General features: G+C 40.8%; 1 protein-coding gene across 1 annotated transcript in view; it reads left to right on the top strand.

The window, feature by feature from the left end:
* The window catches only part of LOC122810679 (vomeronasal type-2 receptor 26-like), a 66,185-nt gene extending 44,136 nt beyond the window's left edge, over window positions 1-22,049 (top strand). The window contains exon 2 of the mRNA XM_044082249.1: window positions 20,622-22,049. Coding sequence (XP_043938184.1) covers window positions 20,622-21,517 — 896 coding nt within the window. The 3' untranslated portion in view covers window positions 21,518-22,049. The remainder of the gene's footprint in view (window positions 1-20,621) is intronic.
* The last annotated feature ends 369 nt before the right edge of the window (window positions 22,050-22,418 follow it).

Below are 22,418 nucleotides of genomic sequence, written 5' to 3'. Positions count from 1 at the left end.
GGCCCATAATTGCATACCCATAGTTCCCTCACCTGCCACTCCTCTACAGCACTCATCCTTACTGTGGGTGCAGGTGGGATATAAACACACCACTACACACTGCCCACTCTTCCCATGTCGGGACACATGTATGTTGTGTCGACCCATGGGTTATCAGGCTTGCACAACCTACTGGTCTGTGTACATCTACAGCCTGCTTTGATGAATCATTACCAGGACTGCCTCCGATGATCATTAATCTTTGGGTGTCCCACAAGGGACATTGATGTCTATGTTTCAAGATTAGACCTGGCAGGTCTCTCCCACTGGTAGTATGCTGCCGGTGGTCTGGGAAGTAGTGGTGTGTTTACTTATATTGTGTGTCTGTCTCGCTGGCCTAGCTGAGGTGTGGGGGGAGTTAATGCTACGTGTTACACATTTGTTTATGGGACCCCTCACCCCCATATGCATGGCCTGTGAACATATGTAACTTGTAACTGCTGCATCATATCCTAGCTATATACATGTGTATATTTACAGTCATATATATATATATATATATATATATATATATATATATATATATATATATATATACATTACTATATACAGATATATCTGTATATGTATGCATACATGTATAATATATATATATATATATATATATATATATATATATATATATATATATATATATATATATATATATATATAAAACAATATATGGGTCTATGGGTGCCTGCATATGTATATACGTAGATGTGGGTATGTATATGCATTCTTTCTCTGTATGTATACATTTGTACTACAGAGAGGGAGAGGCTTATCTCTATGTCACTAAAGGTAGATATACACACACTTCCCTCAACATATATACATCTACACCTGGTTATTCTGTTCCTTGCCATATAGATTACACTTTGCTGCAGTGGGACTTGTAGTGGGTGTGGCTGCTCATTGGGTAACGCCTCTGCCCAATTAACACATTTGCTTACATCCCTGGGGCTGACCATATAGGCCCACATCAGCCAACACCTGCACACCTAGACCCATAAGTAGCTACCCATACTTCTCCCACCCGCACCTCCTCTACAGCACCCATCCTTACTCTGGGTCCTGGTCGGTTCTGAACACACCACTACACACTGCCCACTCTCCACTTCATGGGACCCATATCATACAATTGTCTCAACCCATGGGTCATCAGGCTTTCCCACCGTTTTATTCCAGGTATGTATACAAGGCAAGAATGGTTGATGTATCACCTTCTTTTGGTTTTGGCAATTTTTGGGGTGTCCCGCAAGTGACGCACCTGTCTGTGATCCAAGATTAGATTTCACAGGTGCATTGTGTACCCCCCAGTTATATCCTACCTGTGGTCTGGGGAGCAGTGGACTATTTACATTGTTTGCAGGTTTGTGTGTATGTTTCCTGTGTCCGGCGAGGGGGGGGGGGGTGGAAGGTCATGCTACGTGTTTCATGTTTCTTGCTTGGGCCCCTCACTTCCATTGGCATAGCCTGTGAACATATGTCATTCTTGTGTGCTGTTTCCTATCATAGTTGTATATCTGTGTATATCTACACACACACACACACGCACACACACACACACACATATATATATATATATATATATATATATATATATATATATATATATATATATATATATATATATACATTTATATGTGTCTGTAAAGCAATGCATGCCCCGTGCAAATGCACTTACACATGCTTACTGGTGTTTATATATGCTTAAACCTGCTTACTAGTGCCTTATTCATTATGACACTGACACTTCACTCCAGTTAACTTTTAATTGTTATTTTGCAGGTTATACAGCGGACAGATGTCGCAATATGTTCATGTACAGATTACCGATGGTAAATGGTATGTGATGCAGTGGGATTCAGTACGGGAATATCTGTTTATTAGGCAGTTGCTCTAACCAATACACTATTGCTGTGCTGCTTCATTTGCATATATACCCATATACCCATGGCTCCTGGTTCCGCGAACACACACCCCAACGCCTCCCTAACACTGCAGTTATCCATTCTCCAGTTGGATTCATGGTGTATCCACACCACTACACATTGGCCACTCCCAACTCCTAGAAATCCAAAAAGGAGAAAAGGAAACCAAAACTAAAAACTGGAAAACCGACCCAAGAAGCGACACCAACAGCTCAAAATAAATCCTTTATTAGGTACAGGCACCACACTTAGAAACAAGCGCTTTCGCTCGGTATAATACCGAGCTTTTTCAAGTTATTCTAGTAACCAAGTGGTCTAAATTATATACATACGCTAAAAACCACGTGGTTAAATCAATTAATTAGCTTGTTTAACTCATTCTGACAATTGTAAATTTGAAATTCATCCACAAACAATAAAAACACATTATAATTGTTGACTACATAAGGACAACCATGAATAAAGTAGAAACAACCATTGAAAAATATGTATTTAAAATATATGCATATATAATAAATATGTTAGTATATAATAAATGAAAACATAAATAAATCAATGAATAAGTGATAAACCTAATTCTGAATAAATAAATAGAATAACTGTCTGATAGTTTATATATGCATTTCAATAAATACTATTAAAATAGTAAAACCAAGCTCCACAATTAAAAATAAGGATGTGTGTGTAGATACACTAATACCTGCTATTAAATGCCACTATTGATTCCCAGAAAAAAATAATAAAAAATTAAAAAAATAATAAAAAATTGATATATAAATCTATGAAAATGTATATATATAAATATATATAAATATATATAAATATTGCAATAAAAACCTTTAAGATCTTTTACTTTCATAAAACCCAAAAATATGAGTGTCAAAAAACAATAATAAATCTTGAGCAGTACTAAAACATAGGACCTCATGCTTCAACAGAACTAAACCATAGTGATGGTGATAAACTAGGTGTAGTTATAAGTATGTAAGTGGGTGAAAGAAATGCTTCTACTAAATGCAAATGAAATCGTATCTAATGTAGATAAATCTGACCTGGAATGGAACACTACATTCGGGCCATCCTGAGCTTAAGAACACTACTGATGTTAATGTTGTCGTTAAGCCCGGGTGGCTTACCAGCATCTAGTCTCAATTGCCACTCCCTACTCCTATAGACCCATCCCATCAGTTGACTCACTCCACATATCCTCAGAACTCCCAAACTTTTAGTCCACAAACATTGGTGACATGAGCGACCAAAAGAATACTATTCTCAATTTTTGGGTTGTCCCACATGGGACACGCATGTGTTTATGTCAAGATTAGACTCTATACTTCATTTCACCTTACTCCCGTTAACATGACACTCCAATAAATTAATAAGTATGACTATGTGGTAACACACACATTACACATGAGAGCCTAATTATGTACGTGTTTGGCGTATTTATTTTACAAATAGACCAGTTTAGTAATTGGCGTTGCCATAGCAGGCAGATCACAGGAATGATTCCATGTGTGGGAAAGTCCTCACATTTGATATTTTTCAGCACTGACTTCGGACACTGTAGACACTTCTGCGTTTTAGCAGTTTCATCCCTTCCCTCTTATTCACAAACTATTATTCTATCTACTGTCGAGGTTTGTAAGGGTACATTCATGTTATTTATGTCTGCAAATGGAATGAATGTGTTACAGAGAATGTACTTCTACATATTGATGTTTGCATGTGTGTATGCATATATACTTATAATGAACTCGCTGACCTCCATGGGGCAGTCCAATTATAACCAGCCCATCCAACCCTGGCATGCCTGGCTCCATAATTTCATAGCCATAGTTCCTCCACCCCACCCGTGTTCAACATACATGCATACCATCCATTGTCCACTTGTTATCGCAGCCATGACACACTTTCATACATTGCCCTCTCCCGAGCGTTAGGGGTCCTACACGTATGTTATCCCAACCCATGTATTCTCAGGCTCTCCCACCATTTAGTCCTTGAACATACCTGCCCTTGCTTGTGCAATGGTTGGATGGCCAAATAGTCTATCAATTTTTGGGTAGTCCCACCAGGGACTACCCTCTGTGTGTAAAGTAGACTTAGCAGATCAACAATGTTACTCCCACTGGTAATATCCTGCCTGTAGTGTGAGTAGCAGTGCTTTGCTCACTCCTGCCCAGCTTGATATGACACACACTGATAGTGCTATATAATACTGGGGTTGCTTTTGATTCCCTTTTCATTCCTTTTGTATACTTTATTGTTACGTTGCTCTTTCTTTGTTACATTTCCTATGCTGGGCACTGCTTAGACCTGAACAAGCACACTCGGACTCGCTTACTGGTAGTTATATGTGATTACTGCTTCTTATTTGTGCTTACACCTGCTTACTAGTGCCTTATTCATTATGACAGTGCCACTTTGCTTGAATGATATTTAAATTAACTATCTCATGCGATACTCATGTCGGTTTTACAGCAAAACGACATTCATTCCACATGGAAAATGATATGTGCTATTGTTGGGCTTGAACTGTGAATGCCTGTTCATTAGGTGGATGCTCTAAACACTACACTATTGACATTTACGTTGCTTCCGCATGTTTTTCTCTATTTGAATGAATCTGATGTGTAAGCTACGCTCGGCGGAGGGCAGCAATGCGCAAACATGCTGCGCTTTGCTTACACGTTCGATATTGCAGCAATTCAAATGTATAATAGGGACACGTGGAATCTATTTGTGAAAGTTCTAGGGACAGGGCTCAACATTCCACTACGTGCTTGTGTGTTTACTACTTCAATTTTATTTCACTGTTCGTGGACACTCTTGTATGCTTAGCATACATTTCGGTATCCACTGACACTGAATTACTGACTTACTATTAGGGGCGGGCTCTACTAGTAGGCATAGTAAGTTGTGCAGTTGTCAGGACATGTTTACGCCTCTGTAGAGCACTTGTACATGCCCCTTGCTCTCGCACACGTTTCCTGTGCACGTTGAGGGTACGGCGGCGTGCCCTCATACATATTCATATGGCGCTGCTGTGCCATCTGTAGTGAGGACGCTCGGCGCAAGTCTAAAACCATCCTTGTGCCGAGCTTCTTGAATCCTGGGGAATGTTTTGCTAGCTCTTTTACTATGGGCTTACATTGACTCTTCACAGGAGTACTGCTTCAGGAAATTTTGTTTCATAATCAATAATTGTAAGAATTTTCTGATAGCCCTTTCTCTGTTTTACAAGTGGGCCCACAATGTCCATTGTTGTTCATTCAAGTGGGACATCCACAATGGCTAACAGTATCAAAGTGCCCTTAATCCTTCAGCTGTATACTGTCTTTTGACATTTTGGGCAAGCTGCCAAAAAGGCATCTATGATCTTCATAATTCTAGACCAGTAGAATCTACTAAAACCCTAGTTTTTGTCTGATATTCCTAAATAACCATCCAAAATGTGGCCATGTGCTAGTTTCATGCCATATGTTTTGAAAGACCTTGTATATAATCACTTTTTTCAGTATCTTTTCTTTTTCCTTTTTTCCCCTTTAGAGAAGGTCACTTCTTACCTCAGAACATGGGTATGGTAGGGAGCTGCCCTGTTCCTTTGATTCTCTGTCTAACCTTGCTGTACTCTCTCTCTCTCACTCTTGAGTGTACTTAGTGTAGAATCTTCTCACTGTACCTTTTTTAAATTGACATGCCATACCTGGAGATCAGCCAAGTCAGCATTATTTTATCAGTATTCCGACATGAACTGGAAAAGTAGAGATCATGTGTTTTTTTTCCCCTACAAATATAAGCACAGGTGTCTTCTCTTCATCAAGTTCATCTGCAATAAAAGACAATAAAAAAAATATTTCCTACCACCCGAGGATGTCAAAAATTGCCCTTTTTCTTCTTAAGCATTTTTCTGTTTTTCTTCTCCCTTGCAAGCAAGCTTCTGTTTATAATTGGCTCTCTGCTTTGTTGTATCCATTAGATACTTAAGATTCTGTTAAGGTTCTCCATTCTGTTTTATTTCAGTATGAGATTCAACTGACTTGTCCTCGCTTTTTACACCTACTCTGCTTAGTGTATTCTAACTGTGGATCTTTCCCTGTCATTTTCCATAGGTATGTAAGTTCACAGGTAAGTATTAGGCTGGCTGCCTTTGTGGGCCATTTTATGCCTAAACAGTTTCTCTTTTTGTGCTTGAATTAACCTATCCCATTTGGTTAGAAATTAGCCTTACCCATCCCATGGTCAATAATTATGTATTACTTCTAATGAGAATAACTGGGATCATATCATTGATAATTTGAGGAACTCCATTCATGGGATAAAATATTTATGAGTTGCCTCTGTCTATTAGTGGTACAGAGGGGCAGTCCTGTGGTAAATTTTTGGCTTCTCATCCATAGATCCAATTTGTACTTGAATATGGGCAGGGATGAACTTTGTTTTTAGATGCAGAGTCTGTTCCAGAGCTGCAATATCCTCTGTGAGATATACATATCCCTTTAAACTATTCTGTTGACATTGCAGAAGAGGTTTAGATCCCTAGACTGAGTATTTCTGATGTCATTTGAGTCACTGAGGTGCAGTAAATCCATCAGAATAGGGTTAGAGGATGCCTTGTATGCCAGGCACATGTCACTTCTTAGCATTCTGTAGGATACTGTGTACAGTGACAAGGCTTTGAGTCAGTCAATGTAAGACATGTTGTTTAGGCTTTATATCCTTTTAATAAGGAATCTCTGTGCATATTCCAATTGTTGCATGTGTCTGGACAGATACATGCTGAAGAGGTCATTATAGTCAATGACTGGACTAATGAAGGCTGAGTAAAATGGGACAATGACATCCTTAGATGTGGACATAATCCCTTTGCTTATAAGGTGTGCAATATAAAAGGAGTTTCTTACAATAATGGATAAATACTGGTCAAAGGATAGGTCATTGTCCACATATGTTCACAATTCCCAAAGAACTGGGTCAAATCAGATGGGCATATTGTCAATTTGGTAGTTCCCTAGGGTTGTTGATTTCCCAGAAGCTACAATAATGCATTTTTTGGCATTGAGTTTCAGTCTGTGATTTTGACACCAGTTATTTATTTGGGACAAACCTTCCTGCAAAAAGGTTAAGTCATTTAGGGATTCAATGGCTACTCTTAGCTTGCAGTCATCTGCAAATGTAGCTATCCAGAACCCTTTGATATTGACTTTTAGTTCAGAAACGTAGATACTAAACAGGAGGGGTCCCAGCACAGAACTCACTGGTGACATGTCTCTTTGTAGAGGTAACTTCCTCTATTATGATTTCCTGTGTCCTATCTGTGAGCCAGTTGGCAATATAGTGTGTGACACAGGTGTTTAATTTCCCTTTTTTAGCATTTCTATACTATGCCTGATTGGGAATTGTGCCAACATCTTTGGCCAGGTCAAAGTATGTGATGTGTACCATGTTGCCTTCATCCATTGTTTCAGTGAAATTTTCAAAAAATGTCACCAGGTTGAGTAAGCATGACCTGCTCTTGATGAATCCAAACTAAGATAGTCTAGTGTTTGGAGGATCCCTATGTCCTGATTGATTAGTTCCATGATAAGTCTTTCCACGGCTTTTCATATGAGGCTGGTCAGACAGATTCCACAATAACCATTTTATTATTTTAGCCAATGGAGTATTTTTTTTGTTAAGACTCAGAGTCACCATTATCCTTCCTGTCCACTCAGAGCTAAATTTTAGTTCTTTTTGTGTCATCTAGTTGTATACTTTTTTCTTTCATAATCTTTTGTAGCACTTCAAAGGGGAGAGAGCCTATGTCAGTTAGTGTATTATGTTAAATTTGACCTATGGCCACTGGTTGCAACACTTTGACTAAAAGGCTTTGCATCTACTCATATTTTAGAGTACTCCCTCTTGACTCCATGAATGCATATTACTTCAGTTTTGTATTTACCAGTTGCTTTGTGCTTACATACATATTGTGCTTCAATTAATAATCAGTTAACAGGAGATATTCTACTAAAACAACAAGTTGTGCGGTAGACTTAGAATGATTCTGGAATACGCATTTTCTTATGTTGCCAAGGTGGAACTTTTTACATTTATCTACAGCCAAGATTTCTAAAATGTTGTTAATGAGCTATTTTAGTGGTCCAGTGGTAAAAATGTTGATTTCCTTAGCTTCAGTTGCCTAAATGCGTGCTCTGAGCAAGCCACATAACTTGACACCTCTCCTGGGCTGAGTTTGAAAAAGAACAATGGAGATTAATGCTCTACCCTGGAAAAAGAAATGCAAATAAATTTGCTTGTATTACTTCTATGAGGTTTTAGCCATCATTTTAAAACATGCATTGTCAACCTTTTTATGATCTTAGCACAGTGGTGTGGCAGATAGTGTTGTTGGCTCACTGAAGAGATTTCTTGGAGTTTTGTTCTTGCTGGGCTGCCTTATGTGTGGTGTCTGTATGTCTTCCCTGTATTCATGTGAGTTTCCTCCCACATTACAAAGATATGCAGTAGGTGGATTGAGCTCTGTAAATTGGCCATAACGTGCATGCAAGTGTGTAATGTGGAAGAACTACAGTGGTAGGGCTATCCACCCAGCAATGTAAATCTTGGTTCTAGGTGATTTCCACTGTTGAAATGATACCCTGACTCCATGTGGAAAGGGGTTATGGATGGTCTGTCAAACTCTAGCTGTGAAATTTCAGAGACTGTGCCTCAAGTGAATCTCCAGTCCTTAGCAGATGTTCTAGTTTCAGTTTCTGGTGGATATGCTCATCAGCATCTTCAAGGTCCATATAAACACCCAAATCTGCTCTGAACTGGTGGTCAATAACACCACATACACAAACGCCATAGACATAGTCAACCTGCTGGCAGACAGGTTCAGTGAAAACTTCAGCCTCCTGTCTCCCCATCAGCAAACCAGGACACCCACAGCACCTGTCCCCCTCCCCTCATCACTAGGGAGCAGGTCCTTAATGCCCTCTCAAAGGCAAAAAAGTACAGTGTCCATGGGACCTGATAACATCCCTGGCTGTATCTTACTTGAACTCAGGCATGAGCTCTCAGTTCCATTAGACACCCTATTCAACAAAGCCTGAGCACCAGCTTCATCCCAACTGAATGGAGGACAGCCACTGTCATTCCTCTACACCAAGGTCTAGCATCCACTGAACCAGGCAATTATAGGCCCATCAGCCTAACTAGCCTGATCTGCAAGGCCATGAAATGTATTATCATGGACCTTATAAACAAGAACATTGTCAACCTCCAAATGCTTGACCCCACACAGTTTGATTTTGTCAACGGGAGATCATGCCTGTTAAACTTGGTTGACTTCTGTGAAACAGTCACCAAAGCCATGGATGAGGGAAAGATGGCGCACACCGCCTACCTTGACCTAGCCAAAGCCTTTGAAACTATTCACCACTCGGGCATAATAGATAAACTCTCCCAGTTAGGCATCAACCCATATGTTACCAGATGGGTAGCTAACTGGCTCACTGATAGAACCCACTCAGTCAAAGTAGGGGAACCCAACTCTAGTAGTAGACCCGTAATGAACAGTGTACCCAAGGATCAGTCTTGGGGCCTCTGCAGTCTGGGATACTTTTCTGAGGTGCAAGCCAAAACCAGTGGTCTGTAGCTGACCAGGTTTGCAGATGACTGTAAGCTGGGCACTGTCTTAAACTCCCCTACTGATGTGAACATCCTCCAAGAGGACCTTAACCAAACTAAAGACTTGTGCCATAAGCATGGCCTCAAGCTGAATGCCAAGAAATGCATCATTATCCCCTTTGGGGAAAATGTCATCCCCACTAATTATCACATTAATATCACCATACTAAGCATGCAATCAGTCGTGAGGGACTTGGGCACCCAGGTTGATTGCAACCTGACTTTTGACCACCACATTGCCTCCATTGTATGGAAAGCTTTCTACATGGCTCACATCATAAATAAGGGTATTTCATCCAGGAAAAAGTAGGTCATAACATCCCTCTACTCCTTCCTTACCAGACCCATTATCGAGTACATTGCCTCCTTCGGTATGTACCTTGCCAAGCACATGCAGCAGTTAGAGAGACTACAGAGGTTTTTCACAAGGAAAATCCAGGGTCTCAAACACCTATCCTATACAGATAGGTTATAGCCCTGTCCCTCTACTCAGTCTCATACAGACTGCTCAGAGGTGACCTGTATCTGGCATACAAGGCCATTTCAGACTCAGCCTTGATGGAGTTGCTGCATACCCAAAAGACAAACTCCACTTGCACAGCCCACACACAAGGCCTTAACCTGGTATGTGACATCAATAGATCTTGTTGGCGGGATAGATTTGTGCCCCAAAGATTCCCCCATCTGAGGAATAGACTAACTCTCCATGTCAAGCAGAGTACATCTCTAGCCCTCTTTAAGAGGAACCTGGATGACTGGATGGGAAACAGAAAATATAGCCCTGGGATCTCACCTGTGTCCCTGCTGGACAGGGGAAACAGGTGCTAACTTTGAGGGAACATGGGCAAAATTCTTGGCTAGGCTTATAAAAGCCTCCAGGCCAATAGCCTAGTATCATTCTATGAACATATAAACCTGTAAGCTTTCATCAAGTCCATTGTTAATGGAATGACATAACTCTGGCCTACAATGCTTGAAGCCAAGTTTTTGTTTCTGCATACCATTTAGAAGCCACTAAATATGCTTCTTTATCATCATCTAGCCTGAACTTCTTCAGAACTGCATTGAGTTTTAGGATTCTCAATGAGGTAGATAGTTGGATCACTCTTGAAGATATATGTTGTTGTAGATTAAGCAGACATTGACCAGTGTCTGCATATCTTTCATGAAGAATTGTTGTTGAGATCTTCAAAAGTTTGTTAGAGTTATAGGATCATAGGTTACTAGGCCATCGATCCAGAGGTCATTTCAAGCCTAGCTGTTTTGTCCCAATGTAATATCATAGATACTCTAGCCAATACCCAGTATTGTATTTAGTAATGATTGCCCGTGTCCAGGGGGGTTATGGGTGCTATCCCTGCTATAAATTTACAGTGCCCCATCCACTTGTCCAGGTTCCTTTTGAACAGTGTCAGAGAGAAGCTCTGCTTCACATGACTCTGTAGCCTATTCCAAAGACATGGCAGTCACTGGGAGACAAATCTATCCCTCCAGCATGTCCTATTCAAGTTGCAGGCCATATTTAGGTCCCTGGAATGGGTACTTCTAGTCCCGTTTGATTTACAGATGTGCAGCAAATTCATTAAGTTTGGGTTGGAGATTGCTCTGTAAGCCAGGCATAAGTCTCCCCTAAGAAGTCTATATGATACTGAGTATAGTGACAGGGACTTTAGTCAGTCTGTGTAAGGCAAATGCTGGAGCCCCTTAATCTTCTTTGTTAGAAAACTCTTGGGTCTGTCCAATTGCTGCAGATGCTTTATATGGTACATGCCAAAATGGGTGTTATACACAATTATGGGCCTGATTAATGATGAGTATAGAGGGGTTATAACCTCCTTTGCTTTAGAGGAGATGCCTTTACTAATCAAGTGTGCTATGTAGAAATCATTCCTTACTGCAGTAGACACAAGGTGGTCAAAGTTAAGGTTGTAGTCTTGTGATCCCAAATCCCTAACCACTTTGTAGGTACATAGGATGTTGCTGTTAATTTGATAGTGTGAAGGGACATTGTTTTTACTGAAGGGAATGATGATGCATTTCTTTGCATTTAGTTTGAGACCGTGACTAAGACACCAGTCACTGGTCTACATAAGACCCTCCTGAAGTATACTGACATAATTTGGGGATTCAATAATTGCACCCAGTTTGCAGTCATCCACAAACTTGGTCAGCCACAGCCCCTTAGTTTTGGCCTGATCTTCTTAGAAGTATATATGACACAATAGGGAGCCCAGCACTGACCTCTGTGGCACCCCCCTGGTGACAGGTCTACTGGTTGATGTGGAGTCACCCACTTTATCATGTGTGACTGATTTGTGAGAAAGTTGGCAATGCATCTTATAACAAAAGGGTTTACATTCAGTTTGCTAAGTTTATTAGTAATGTCTGAGTGTGGGATTATATCGAAGCCTTGACCAAGCCGAGATATGCTGTGTGCACAGATTTGCCATCATCATTGGCCCTGGTCATAATTTCAAAGAAATCCACCAGGTTTAACAGGCAGGATTTGCCCTTTATGTAGCTGAATTGGGTCGGATGCAGTGTTTGGAGGTCTCCTATGTTTTATTTATGAGGTCCATTATATGTTCCATGGCCTTACAGATAAGGCTGGTCAGACTTATGGGTATAAAATTCCCTGGGTCTGTTGCTAAGCCACCTTTGTGGAGGGGAATAACTGTTGCTGTTCTCCATTCCACAGAAACATAGCCTGTGGTTAAGCTGTGTTTGAATAGGGTACTTAATGGTGATGCTAGTTCATGTTTTAGTTTGTTTAAGAGACAACCTGAAATCCGTCTGGTCCTAAAGAGGCTGTGTTTTTTGCATTAGACAAGGCTTTAATGATCTGGTCTTCCGATATGTAGGGTAGGGAGGAGTTGGGGGCAAGTTTTGTGATAAGTTTGGAGACGATAAGGGAGTGAAATTTTCACCATATCTGTCCACCAGCAGGTTTGCTATCTTTGTGGGATCAGTGTGTGTGACACCATCAGTCACTACTTCAGCTCATGCCTAGGTCCTACCTTTTATACTGCATGCATAGCTGTAAAAGGGGTTTTGTTTATCCTTGGCTGTGATTACTAAGTTTTTCTCAAGGTTACCCTTACAGGATCTGACAAGTTGTCTTAGTTATCTATTGAGGCTGAGAAGAGTGCTTTTCCATTGTTGGGGTATCACCTTAGTTTTCTTAGACAGCATGATTTAGCAATTTTTGTAAAGTTTGTTGATGCTGGATGTCCACCAGGGTGGCTTGTCTTTACTTGGGGCTCTGGCTTTGATTCTCTTTGGAACAGCCAAGTCTATACACTTATACAAGTAATTGTATAGGCCTTTAGTGTAAGCTTTGACGTAGTTACCACTTTCAGTAGGGGGTGAGGCTTGGAATGCATTTAGGAGGGTATAGATTGGCTTGGTGAATTTTTTTAGTCTGACTTGACACTTTATGAGTTTTGATGTTAGTGCCAGTTTGAAGGTGGCTGATTTGTGATCAGATTTAACGAATGTGGGTCCAGCAATTGTAGTGATATATCTGTTTTTCATGTTAATGAGGACTAGCTTTAGTATGTTTGGTCCTCTTGTTGGGGTTTGAACAATTTGTTCCAGGGCATTTCAGTTAACAAAGTCAAGGAACTTTTGTACTAGTGAGTTAGGGCTAGAGTAGGTTTCCCAGTTGATGGTGGGATAATTGAAATACTCCATGACCAGAATGTTTGGCAATATTTGGATTGACTTCTGTCAGGTCAAGTAGGCCTCATGTGCATCACGATCCATGGAGGGGGATTTATAACTAGTTATGTATGTAGTTAATCATACTCAAGTGTTAGTCTCATAAAGTTCACAAATAAAAAAGGCAGCTACATTTTTTTCAAGGCAACCACTCACACTGCCATGAGGAGTTTACCAATATTTCAATTATTTTCTTAATTTTACACCAATTTAGCAATTACAGTTCATCATACTCAAGTTTTGGCCTCATGCATTTCATAAATAATAAATGCAGCTACTGTTCTTTTTTTGAGGCAACTATTTACACTGCCATGAGGATAATTTTTCAGAACAAATCCCCATCCAGGCGCAGGAGTTTACTGCCACAAGGATTACTTTGATTATAGAAAATCATGCTATTTGCACTTCAGTGGCTCTGCTGGACAGAGGCACAGGGAACTAATCTAAGGGGGCGTTGAAAGCCAACACATTCTGGCTAGGCTTATAAATGCCTTCGGGCAGATAGCCTAGTACCTACTTATGAACCTATGAACCTATATGGATTCAAATATTTCCCACAAAACTCATGTGGGTTATTGCACCAACTGAGAGGAGCCAAAAGCTGTAGCAATTCACTTAGGAAGACTGATTTTTTTTGGGGGGGGTGGGAAAATTAAGTCCCACAGAGCACTACTGTGTACCTTAGAAGGAAAAACACAGTTTATAGAAAAACCCATAGTTCTACCAACACTCTGCACCACAGTTACATGTTGCCGTTCAAAAATTAGACTTTCTGCAGCATATATTATTACAACTTTCACTCCTTTTGGCCTCAGGGATTTGCTCCAAATGTCTCACTTCAGGGATACCTTTCAATTCATTTCATCCTGGAGACTCTTCTTGACTTCTTCTTTCAACTCAGGATTCAGGAATATCATTGTACATTGCCTAGTGGCCACTATAGCACCCACAATGCTCTTGTTCCCTGTTAGATTATAGATAGACTTACTTGCCTGCTTTGAGTGACTCTCTCTCTCTCTCTCTCTCTCTCTCTCTCTCTCTCTCTCTCACTCAGCACATTCTCAATTAAAGGCAAATATAACCCTAACAGATATATTTCCACACTGAGCAGTCCATTTTCCAGATCCGGTAAATATAGCAGTCTCTATGTTGATTCTTCTTCTTCTTCTTTTGGCTTTTCTTGGTTAGGGGTCGCCACAGAAGGTCACCTGTCCACTTATGATTGGCAATAGAGTTTCACAGTGTTGAACTTCCAGCCCGGCACCTAACCTGGAAAGCACTAGGAAGCCTTAAACTGATACAAGCACTCAACTCTCCTTGTTAATAAGGAGAAATTAATCGTAGGCACTAAACAGCCTATAATTGCAATGTACCTTGCTAAGGCAAGAGAAAACAGCTCCTGTACTTTACAAAAAAAGCACAAAACCAGGCATGTCCAAGGGTCAGCTTATGGTGATTTCTCCTGTCCACCTGGTGAATCTGGGCATACTGGGGTAATGCAGCAATTGCCTCATGAACACAGACAACCCTCTCCTCCTACCACCCAACACTACAACCTGTGAGAGATGCACTTACATAGCCAAACTGGAAGCAAAGCTCTCTCCACCCAAGATTGTGCTAGACAGTCAAGAGGAGAAGGTTAACACCCACAATACACCTCAAGCAACACATAGCCCTTCTAAACCCACACCACCAACACCTACACATAGCAACATTAAATCCACATATGCTGAGGCTCTTAACTGTAACTTGCCCAAGCAACAAGGACCTCAGAAGCTGAAACACAAACAAACACCAATCACAACCAAAATATCACATAACTCACAACACCAGTGTGCCACCCAGCAACAGCCCCTAAGGCAAGACAATGTACCTAACATTTTAGTCATAGGTGATGCTATAGTCAGGCACACTGATGTCTCACTCACCAGGCTGAACAAGGAGAAAATTACAGTCAGCTGCCTGTCGGGTGCCAGGATCCTCCACATAACGCATACACTGAAGTCACTCCACAACAAGTACAAATATGACTCTGTCATTGTCCATGTTGGAGTGAATGACTTGAGACGTACCTCCCTGGACTACATGAAAAGAGACATGGAAGAGCTCTCGGATCATGTGGCTCAGGCAGGTATGACCCTAGCCCTGAGTAGCATCCTGCCTTTGCCCAGAATGATACCAAAATATAAGGACAAAATGATTGACTTCAGCAATTGGCTAAGCTTCTGGTGTCATTCAAAGGGGATTCAGTATCTGTCTGCCTGAGACGACATGATCGACAGACCACGATGCTTTGCCAGAGGTGGTCTGCACCTGTCGCTCCTGAGATTCAGGTTACTGGCTAAGGCTCTTGCCAAGCCTATAGTGCCTTTTTAGGCAAGGTTCAAAGGACAAAACCACCACCGTAACAGATACAAGCATGCCAGTTCTGAAGGTAATGCTACTCAATGCTAGAAGTCTAAACCTCAAAATGCACTCTCTCGAGGTATTCCTAAAAATGGAGAATATCAGTATCTGTGCAGTAACTGAGACCTGGTTCGAGGTTCCAGAGAGCACCCCTGCAATACCAGGCTACAACTCTTACCACACTTTTTGGCCACCAAACCAGGACCGAAACACTAAATGTGGAGGAGTGTCCATATTCACCAAGGATATTCACACCATCAGGCTAGTTGCCCAACACAAGGCATCTGAAATTCTCCAGGTGCAACTAACACTAGGTAAGACTGCAATCCAAATTTTAGCTTGCTACTGATCCCCCACCATGCCCCAAGATTCTCACTACACCTTTCTAAACATACTGGAAAATATTAAGATACAACCAAACAACCTAATACTGGGTGATTTCAACTACCTTGCCATTAACTGGGAAAACTACTGAAACAAACACCTTTGCCTAATGGTTCTTGGAATTCATAAATTCCAATGCCCTGGCTCAATTAACCCATTGTCCCACAAGGGGATCCAATATCCCAGACCTGGTCATTACCAACATGGGAAATCAATGCTCCTAACCTATGGTCACCCCCTCGTTGGTCAAGTCTGACCATAAGCTAATCACCCTTAACATCCACATCCCACCCCCATCCCCCAGTAAGGAAACCTCTATAAAAACTTCTCTAATGCCAACTTCATGTTGCTCAAGTCAGAAGTGATAAACTTTATGACACCCATGCAGACAGGAACTGAAAGTTGATTGCTGAATCCTACACTAAGGCACTGTGCAAGCACACCCACTCATGCATGATTCGTGCTATCGCTAATAGAGCCAAGATGCTCTCCTCCAAAAAAAGGAAGCCAATCTAGTGGTCCCCTGCCATAAACAAACTTTACAACAAAAGGAAGAAACTGTTGCAGAAAAGAGGAAAATCCCAGGATGCAAAACCTCCCTTACCAGCCTCAGTAAGAAGCTGAGATCCCTCATAAAATCCTCCAAAGCTAGTTACGAAAATAAAATTGCCAAAAATTCCAAAGACAACCACAAAGCATTCTATAACTATGTCAAAAATCTAAATTGCAATGCTCAGATCTGCTCTGAGATACAAAAGAATGGCATTAAATATACTGATCCCAAGGATATTGCCAATATCCTGGCAGATCAATTCAGTGCCACCTTCACCTCCCTCTCTCACCCCCTAAACGGCCCATGTCAATACCGGAAGAATGCCAAATTCTGGTAATAATGGCCACACGGGTAAAAAAACGCACTCACCAAAGCTAAGAATACAGCATCCATGGGACCAGATGACAACCCGGGCTGTGTACTACATGAACTACAAAATGAACTGGCACCTCACCTAAGTGTCATGTTTAATCATAGCCTTACCTCAGGCTTTGTGCCCACTGAGTGGCACACAGCTAGTTATCCCACTACACAAGGCGGATCCACCTTGGATCCTGGGAACTACCGTACCATCAGTCTGACGAGCCAGATCTGCAAGATCATGGAACGTATTATCATGGAACTTATAAACAAAGACATTGGTAAACTTCAAACACTGGACTCCACCCAGTTTGGGTTCTTGAAGGGCCAATCTTGTCTCCTGAACCTGATTGACTTCTTCGAATCAGTCTCCAGAGCCATGGACAAGGGTAAGGCAGTCAACACAGCCTATATGGACCTCGTCAAAGCCTTTGACACCATCCCCCACTCTGGAATCATAGATAGACTTACCAACTTAACCCCTACGTCACTCGATGGGTTGCCAACTGGCTTAATGACAGAACCCACACTGTAAAAGTAGCTGACTCCAAATCCAGCTCCAGACAAGTGACAAGTGGAGTACCTCAGGGTTCAGTCCTGGGACCGCTCTCTTTTGGCATCTACTTCTCTGAAGTACAGGCCAATGCTAAGGGACTCTGGCTTACAAAGTTCGCAGATGACTGCAAACTGGGAGCCATTACTGAATCCCCAAATGATGTGGATACTCTACAAAAGGGCCTTACAAAAACAGATGCTTGGTGCCAGAGCCATGGGCTCAAGCTCAATGCCAAGAAATGTATAGTTATCCCTTTTGGGAGAAAAGATGTACCCGTGAATTACCACATAGGTGGCAGTACACTAAACACCAAAAGTGTGATAAGAGACATAGTGACACAGGTGGACAGTTGTCTCACCTTTGATAACCACATCACCACAACAGTCAGGAAATCCTTCTATGTGGCACACCTCATCACTAAGGGCTTTTCATCTAGAAAAAAGGAGGCCATTGTCCCACTGTACTCATCCCTCATTAGACCCATTATAGAATACAATGCCCCGTTTGGTATGTACCTCTCAAGATATCTGCAACAACTGGAAAGGCTGCAGAAATACCTCACTGAAAGAATCACAGGCCTAAATCAGATGCCCTATGCTAACTGTCTTAAAAAACTCCAGCTATACTCTGTCGCATATCGTCTACTCAGAAGCGATCTCTGCTTAACATACAAGGCCATGTCAAACCCGGGGCTGTTGGACATGCTATACTTAAAGAAATCCCAGTCACTCAGAGCCACACACTCCAGGAATCTAAACCTTATCATCACAATAAACAAAACATGCTGGAGGGATAGGTTTCTGACCCAGAGACTCCCCAGACTCTGGAATAGACTGCCCATATATGTCAGGCAGAGCGCCTCTTTGGCCTTCTTCAAAAGGAATCTTGACGATTGGATGAGAAAAAGGAAATTCACCCCGGGGATCACGTCAGTCACCCTGCTAGACAGGGATCATGGGAAGTAAATAGTGTGGGAAGAAATAGCCAGGGACTTGCTAGTGCTAGGCTTGTATAGGCTCTAGGGCTGATAGCCTAGTACCAACCTATAAACCTTCCATGGAAGGCACACACACACATGCAAGCACTCACACCTAGGGCCACTTTAGAGTATCCAATCCACCTACAGCATGTTTTTGGGAGGAAACCAGAGCACCCGGAGGAAGCCCACGTGACCACAGGGAGGACATGCAGACTCTGCACAGAAGGCACTCCAGCCAAGGATTGAACCAGAGAACCTCTCGCTGTGAGGCGGCAATGCTAACCACTGCACCATGTGATGTAATATATAGTGTACATATGTATTACATCTGCATTACATATAGAAAATGCAGTGCATGAAGTAATGATTCAAGAAATGTGCTGGAGATGGGATGCAAAGAAGTAGTTTTATAATCAGTGCCAGTGAAAATAAACAAATCTGCATTGCATAGTCAATAACTTGAGAATACCATGGATTAATGTGAAAATGAGTCTAGGTAAAGCAAACATAAATGTCCCATAAAGTAGGCTTTAAAGGGGATATAATGAGCCACCCATGGGTGTTATAAGGCCTGACACCTCCGGCAGAGGGCCTTACCACCACTGGAAGGTCCATTATTTGTCTGTAACACCTACTCTGTGTATTATTGTACTTAAATAATGGGCTAGCTGTTGTTCTTTGTTTTGCATTTTTTATTAGTATATACTTCTTATATTTTGGATTTAAAATAATACCTAGAGCAATGTTTTAAAGCTGCTGTAGCATATGTAGTTGTCATTAATGGAAGTATTTAAACACCCAAAATATATGTTACATAAATAATACACTCACATAGATGCACATACGCACACACACACACACACACACACACACACACACACACACACACACACACACACACACACACACACACACACACACACACACACTCCAAGCAATTGTAGCCACTTTCTTGGCTATGTACACCTCAGATGTCATATTTAGATAATACAAATGAAAAATAAATGCATAAATAATAACAATCATTCTAGCATAGTAGGCCAGTGGACGTTCTCCCGTCTTCTGATTACTACATCATAAACCTTCATTTTCAACTTTACCACCTCTTGCCCTAAACTCCAGATTTTGTTAAGTTGCTTTCAGTAATATTCATATGGCTATAGACAGTTGTTTGCAACTGTTATATCTCTCTGACTGTAGTGATATAGAGAGCTCCAAATCATTTCTGCCTCACACACAGGCACACACACAAACGACAATGTAATTGTTGCTACTACAGTTATTTTTAATGTTCATTTTTTCCCTTCTTATGCTAACTAACATGAATTTTTAAGAGCTGTGCTTAGTGGGGAAAAGAAAAATGCAAATCCCTTGTAACTACTGCTGTAGTTACCTTTTTTGGTGAAGTTTTTCATATTTTTTATTGTTATATTTTATGGTCACTAACTACAATATTTTACATGTTAGTGAACATAAGGAAGATGACATTCATTTCCCTTTTTTATCCATACTTCATGGTGATTTGTTACACACTGCCATGAAGTGGCAGACTCTTTTCTGGGCAATACCTGCTTATTAATACCCTGTTGGAGAACATTTGTTTTCCTATAGGGTAACAGTGTGCATTTGGCCCATTATCTAAAATATAGAAGAACTGTGTCTGCTTAATCCAAAAGTATATTAATCATCATTTAATTCTAATGTCTTCATACAGTTGTCCTTATATAGTACCATGATCTTAGTTGATGTATCACTGCAAGTCTCCCCTGGAAATGGTTATTAGTTGAGAGTAACTATTCAGTCAGATAATATAATAGCCAATGATTTAACACTTTCTATAAAGGTCTCATGCAATAGTTCTATATGTTGTCAGAATATTTCATTAAAACAGGATGTTCATTTTATTATTTTCCTGCAATCATTGAATGTATTACAACCCAAATTCAAGGAAGTCATTTCTTTAGAGTTTCAGATGTTAAGAATTCTCTTTGATGTTTTATTTATCTAACTTTTTTTTTCTTTTTTGCATACTAGACTCAAATAACTGCCTGACCTGCCTAGAAAGCCATTGGTCCAATGACGAACATGACAAGTGCATTCCAAAGCTAATAGAGTTCTTGAGCTATGAAGAGCCACTGGGTTCCTCACTGACAGTCATCACATTAGCCTTTCTCATTAAGACTATATTTGTTCTCCTGATATTTATTAAACACCGCAATACACCAATTGTTAAGGCTAACAACCGTGGATTGAGCTATCTGCTGCTGTTTGCCCTTATGCTATGCTTTCTCTGCTCTTTGATATTTATTGGCCAGCCAACCCAAATCACATGCATTCTTCGACAAACTATTTTTGGCATTATTTTTTCTATTAGTGTCTCTTCTGTGCTTGCTAAGACCATGACAGTAGTAATTGCTTTTAATGCAACACATCCAAACAGTAAGTTAAAACAGTGGGTTGGATCTGAAATTCCATCCTGCACAGTCACCTGTTGTTCATTGATTCAAATTGTGATATGTACTTGGTGGTTAGAGACTGCCCCTCCTTTTCCAGAACCAAAAACAACATCAGTGAGTAAAAAGATCATTATTCAATGCAATGAAGGGCAAGCAGCTTTCTTTTACTGCCTGCTGGGTTACTTGGGATTCTTGTCCATGGTCTGCTTTGTGGTGGCTTTCCTTGGACGGAAGCTGCCTGACAGCTTTAATGAGGCAAAGTACATCACATTCAGCATGCTTGTCTTCCTAAGTGTTTGGTTCTCATTCATTCCTGCTTATCTCAGCACACAAGGAAAATATATGGTTGCTGTTGAGATATTTGCTATATTGTCCTCTACTGCAGGGTTACTATGCTGCTTATTTCTGGGTAAATGTTACCTTATTTTGTTCAGGCCTGAACAAAATACCAAAAAAAATTTAATGGACAAATGAGGTTTCCAGTAGATAACAATGTCTTAGCCTAAGCTTCCACAGTTATAATAATGATATATAAGTCTGTGCGGTGGTTAAGATGATGAAACCATTAATATTTTACCTTGTAAGTTTACTGGGCTGTATTTTTTGTTTTGACTTATGGTGCTGTCCACTAGTGAACAAAGTTTGATGTTAGCTATGTCATTGTGCATTTCAGAGTAAATTTACTACTATATTCTTTCAAGAATAGTTTAATTATGCTCTGCTAGTTCTTTATACAAAACAAGCTTTTGATGTTGTCACTAATGCAATTAAAATGTTGCTATAAGTTTACTCCAAAAACACTAGAAATACCCAGGTGAGCTGTTATCCTAATTGGACCAACATATGTTTTCCAAAACAGCTACCTGAGCTTTCAGACTAAAACAGTGCATTATCAGGAGTTAATAAGATATTGACAAAATACTTTTGGGACCAATTTGTTTTTGACTTATATAGTAAGGCCATGGTGGTGCAGTGGTTAGCGTTGCTGCTTCACAGCAAGATGTTCTCTGGTTTGATTCTTGGCCGGGATGCCGTCTGTGTGGAGTCTGCATGTCCTCCCTGTGGTCATGTGGGTTTCCTCTGGGTGCTTCAGTTTCCTCCCAAAGACATGCAGTAGGTGGATTGGACACTCTAAATTCACCCTAGGTGTGTTTGCCTTCTGTGGAAGGTTGGGTGCCAGGCTGGCAACTTGACACTGTAAAACCCCACTGACAATCATGAGTGGACAGATGATCTGCTGTGGCAACCCCTAACCGGGAACAAGAAGAAGTAAGCAAGTAAACCTGGAGACTGGACTGTGCGTGTGTAATGACTAAATCACTCTTTGCTCATTAAAATCCACAAACCATGTATGCATACTTAATTACAAAACCTT

The sequence above is a fragment of the Protopterus annectens genome, chromosome 9.part0 (assembly GCF_019279795.1).
Source record: "Protopterus annectens isolate FY-2018-M chromosome 9.part0, PAN1.0, whole genome shotgun sequence".
Taxonomy (NCBI): domain Eukaryota; kingdom Metazoa; phylum Chordata; order Ceratodontiformes; family Protopteridae; genus Protopterus; species Protopterus annectens.
Note: the sequence above shows the minus strand (reverse complement) of the source record. Positions and strands in the feature narration are given on the sequence as shown.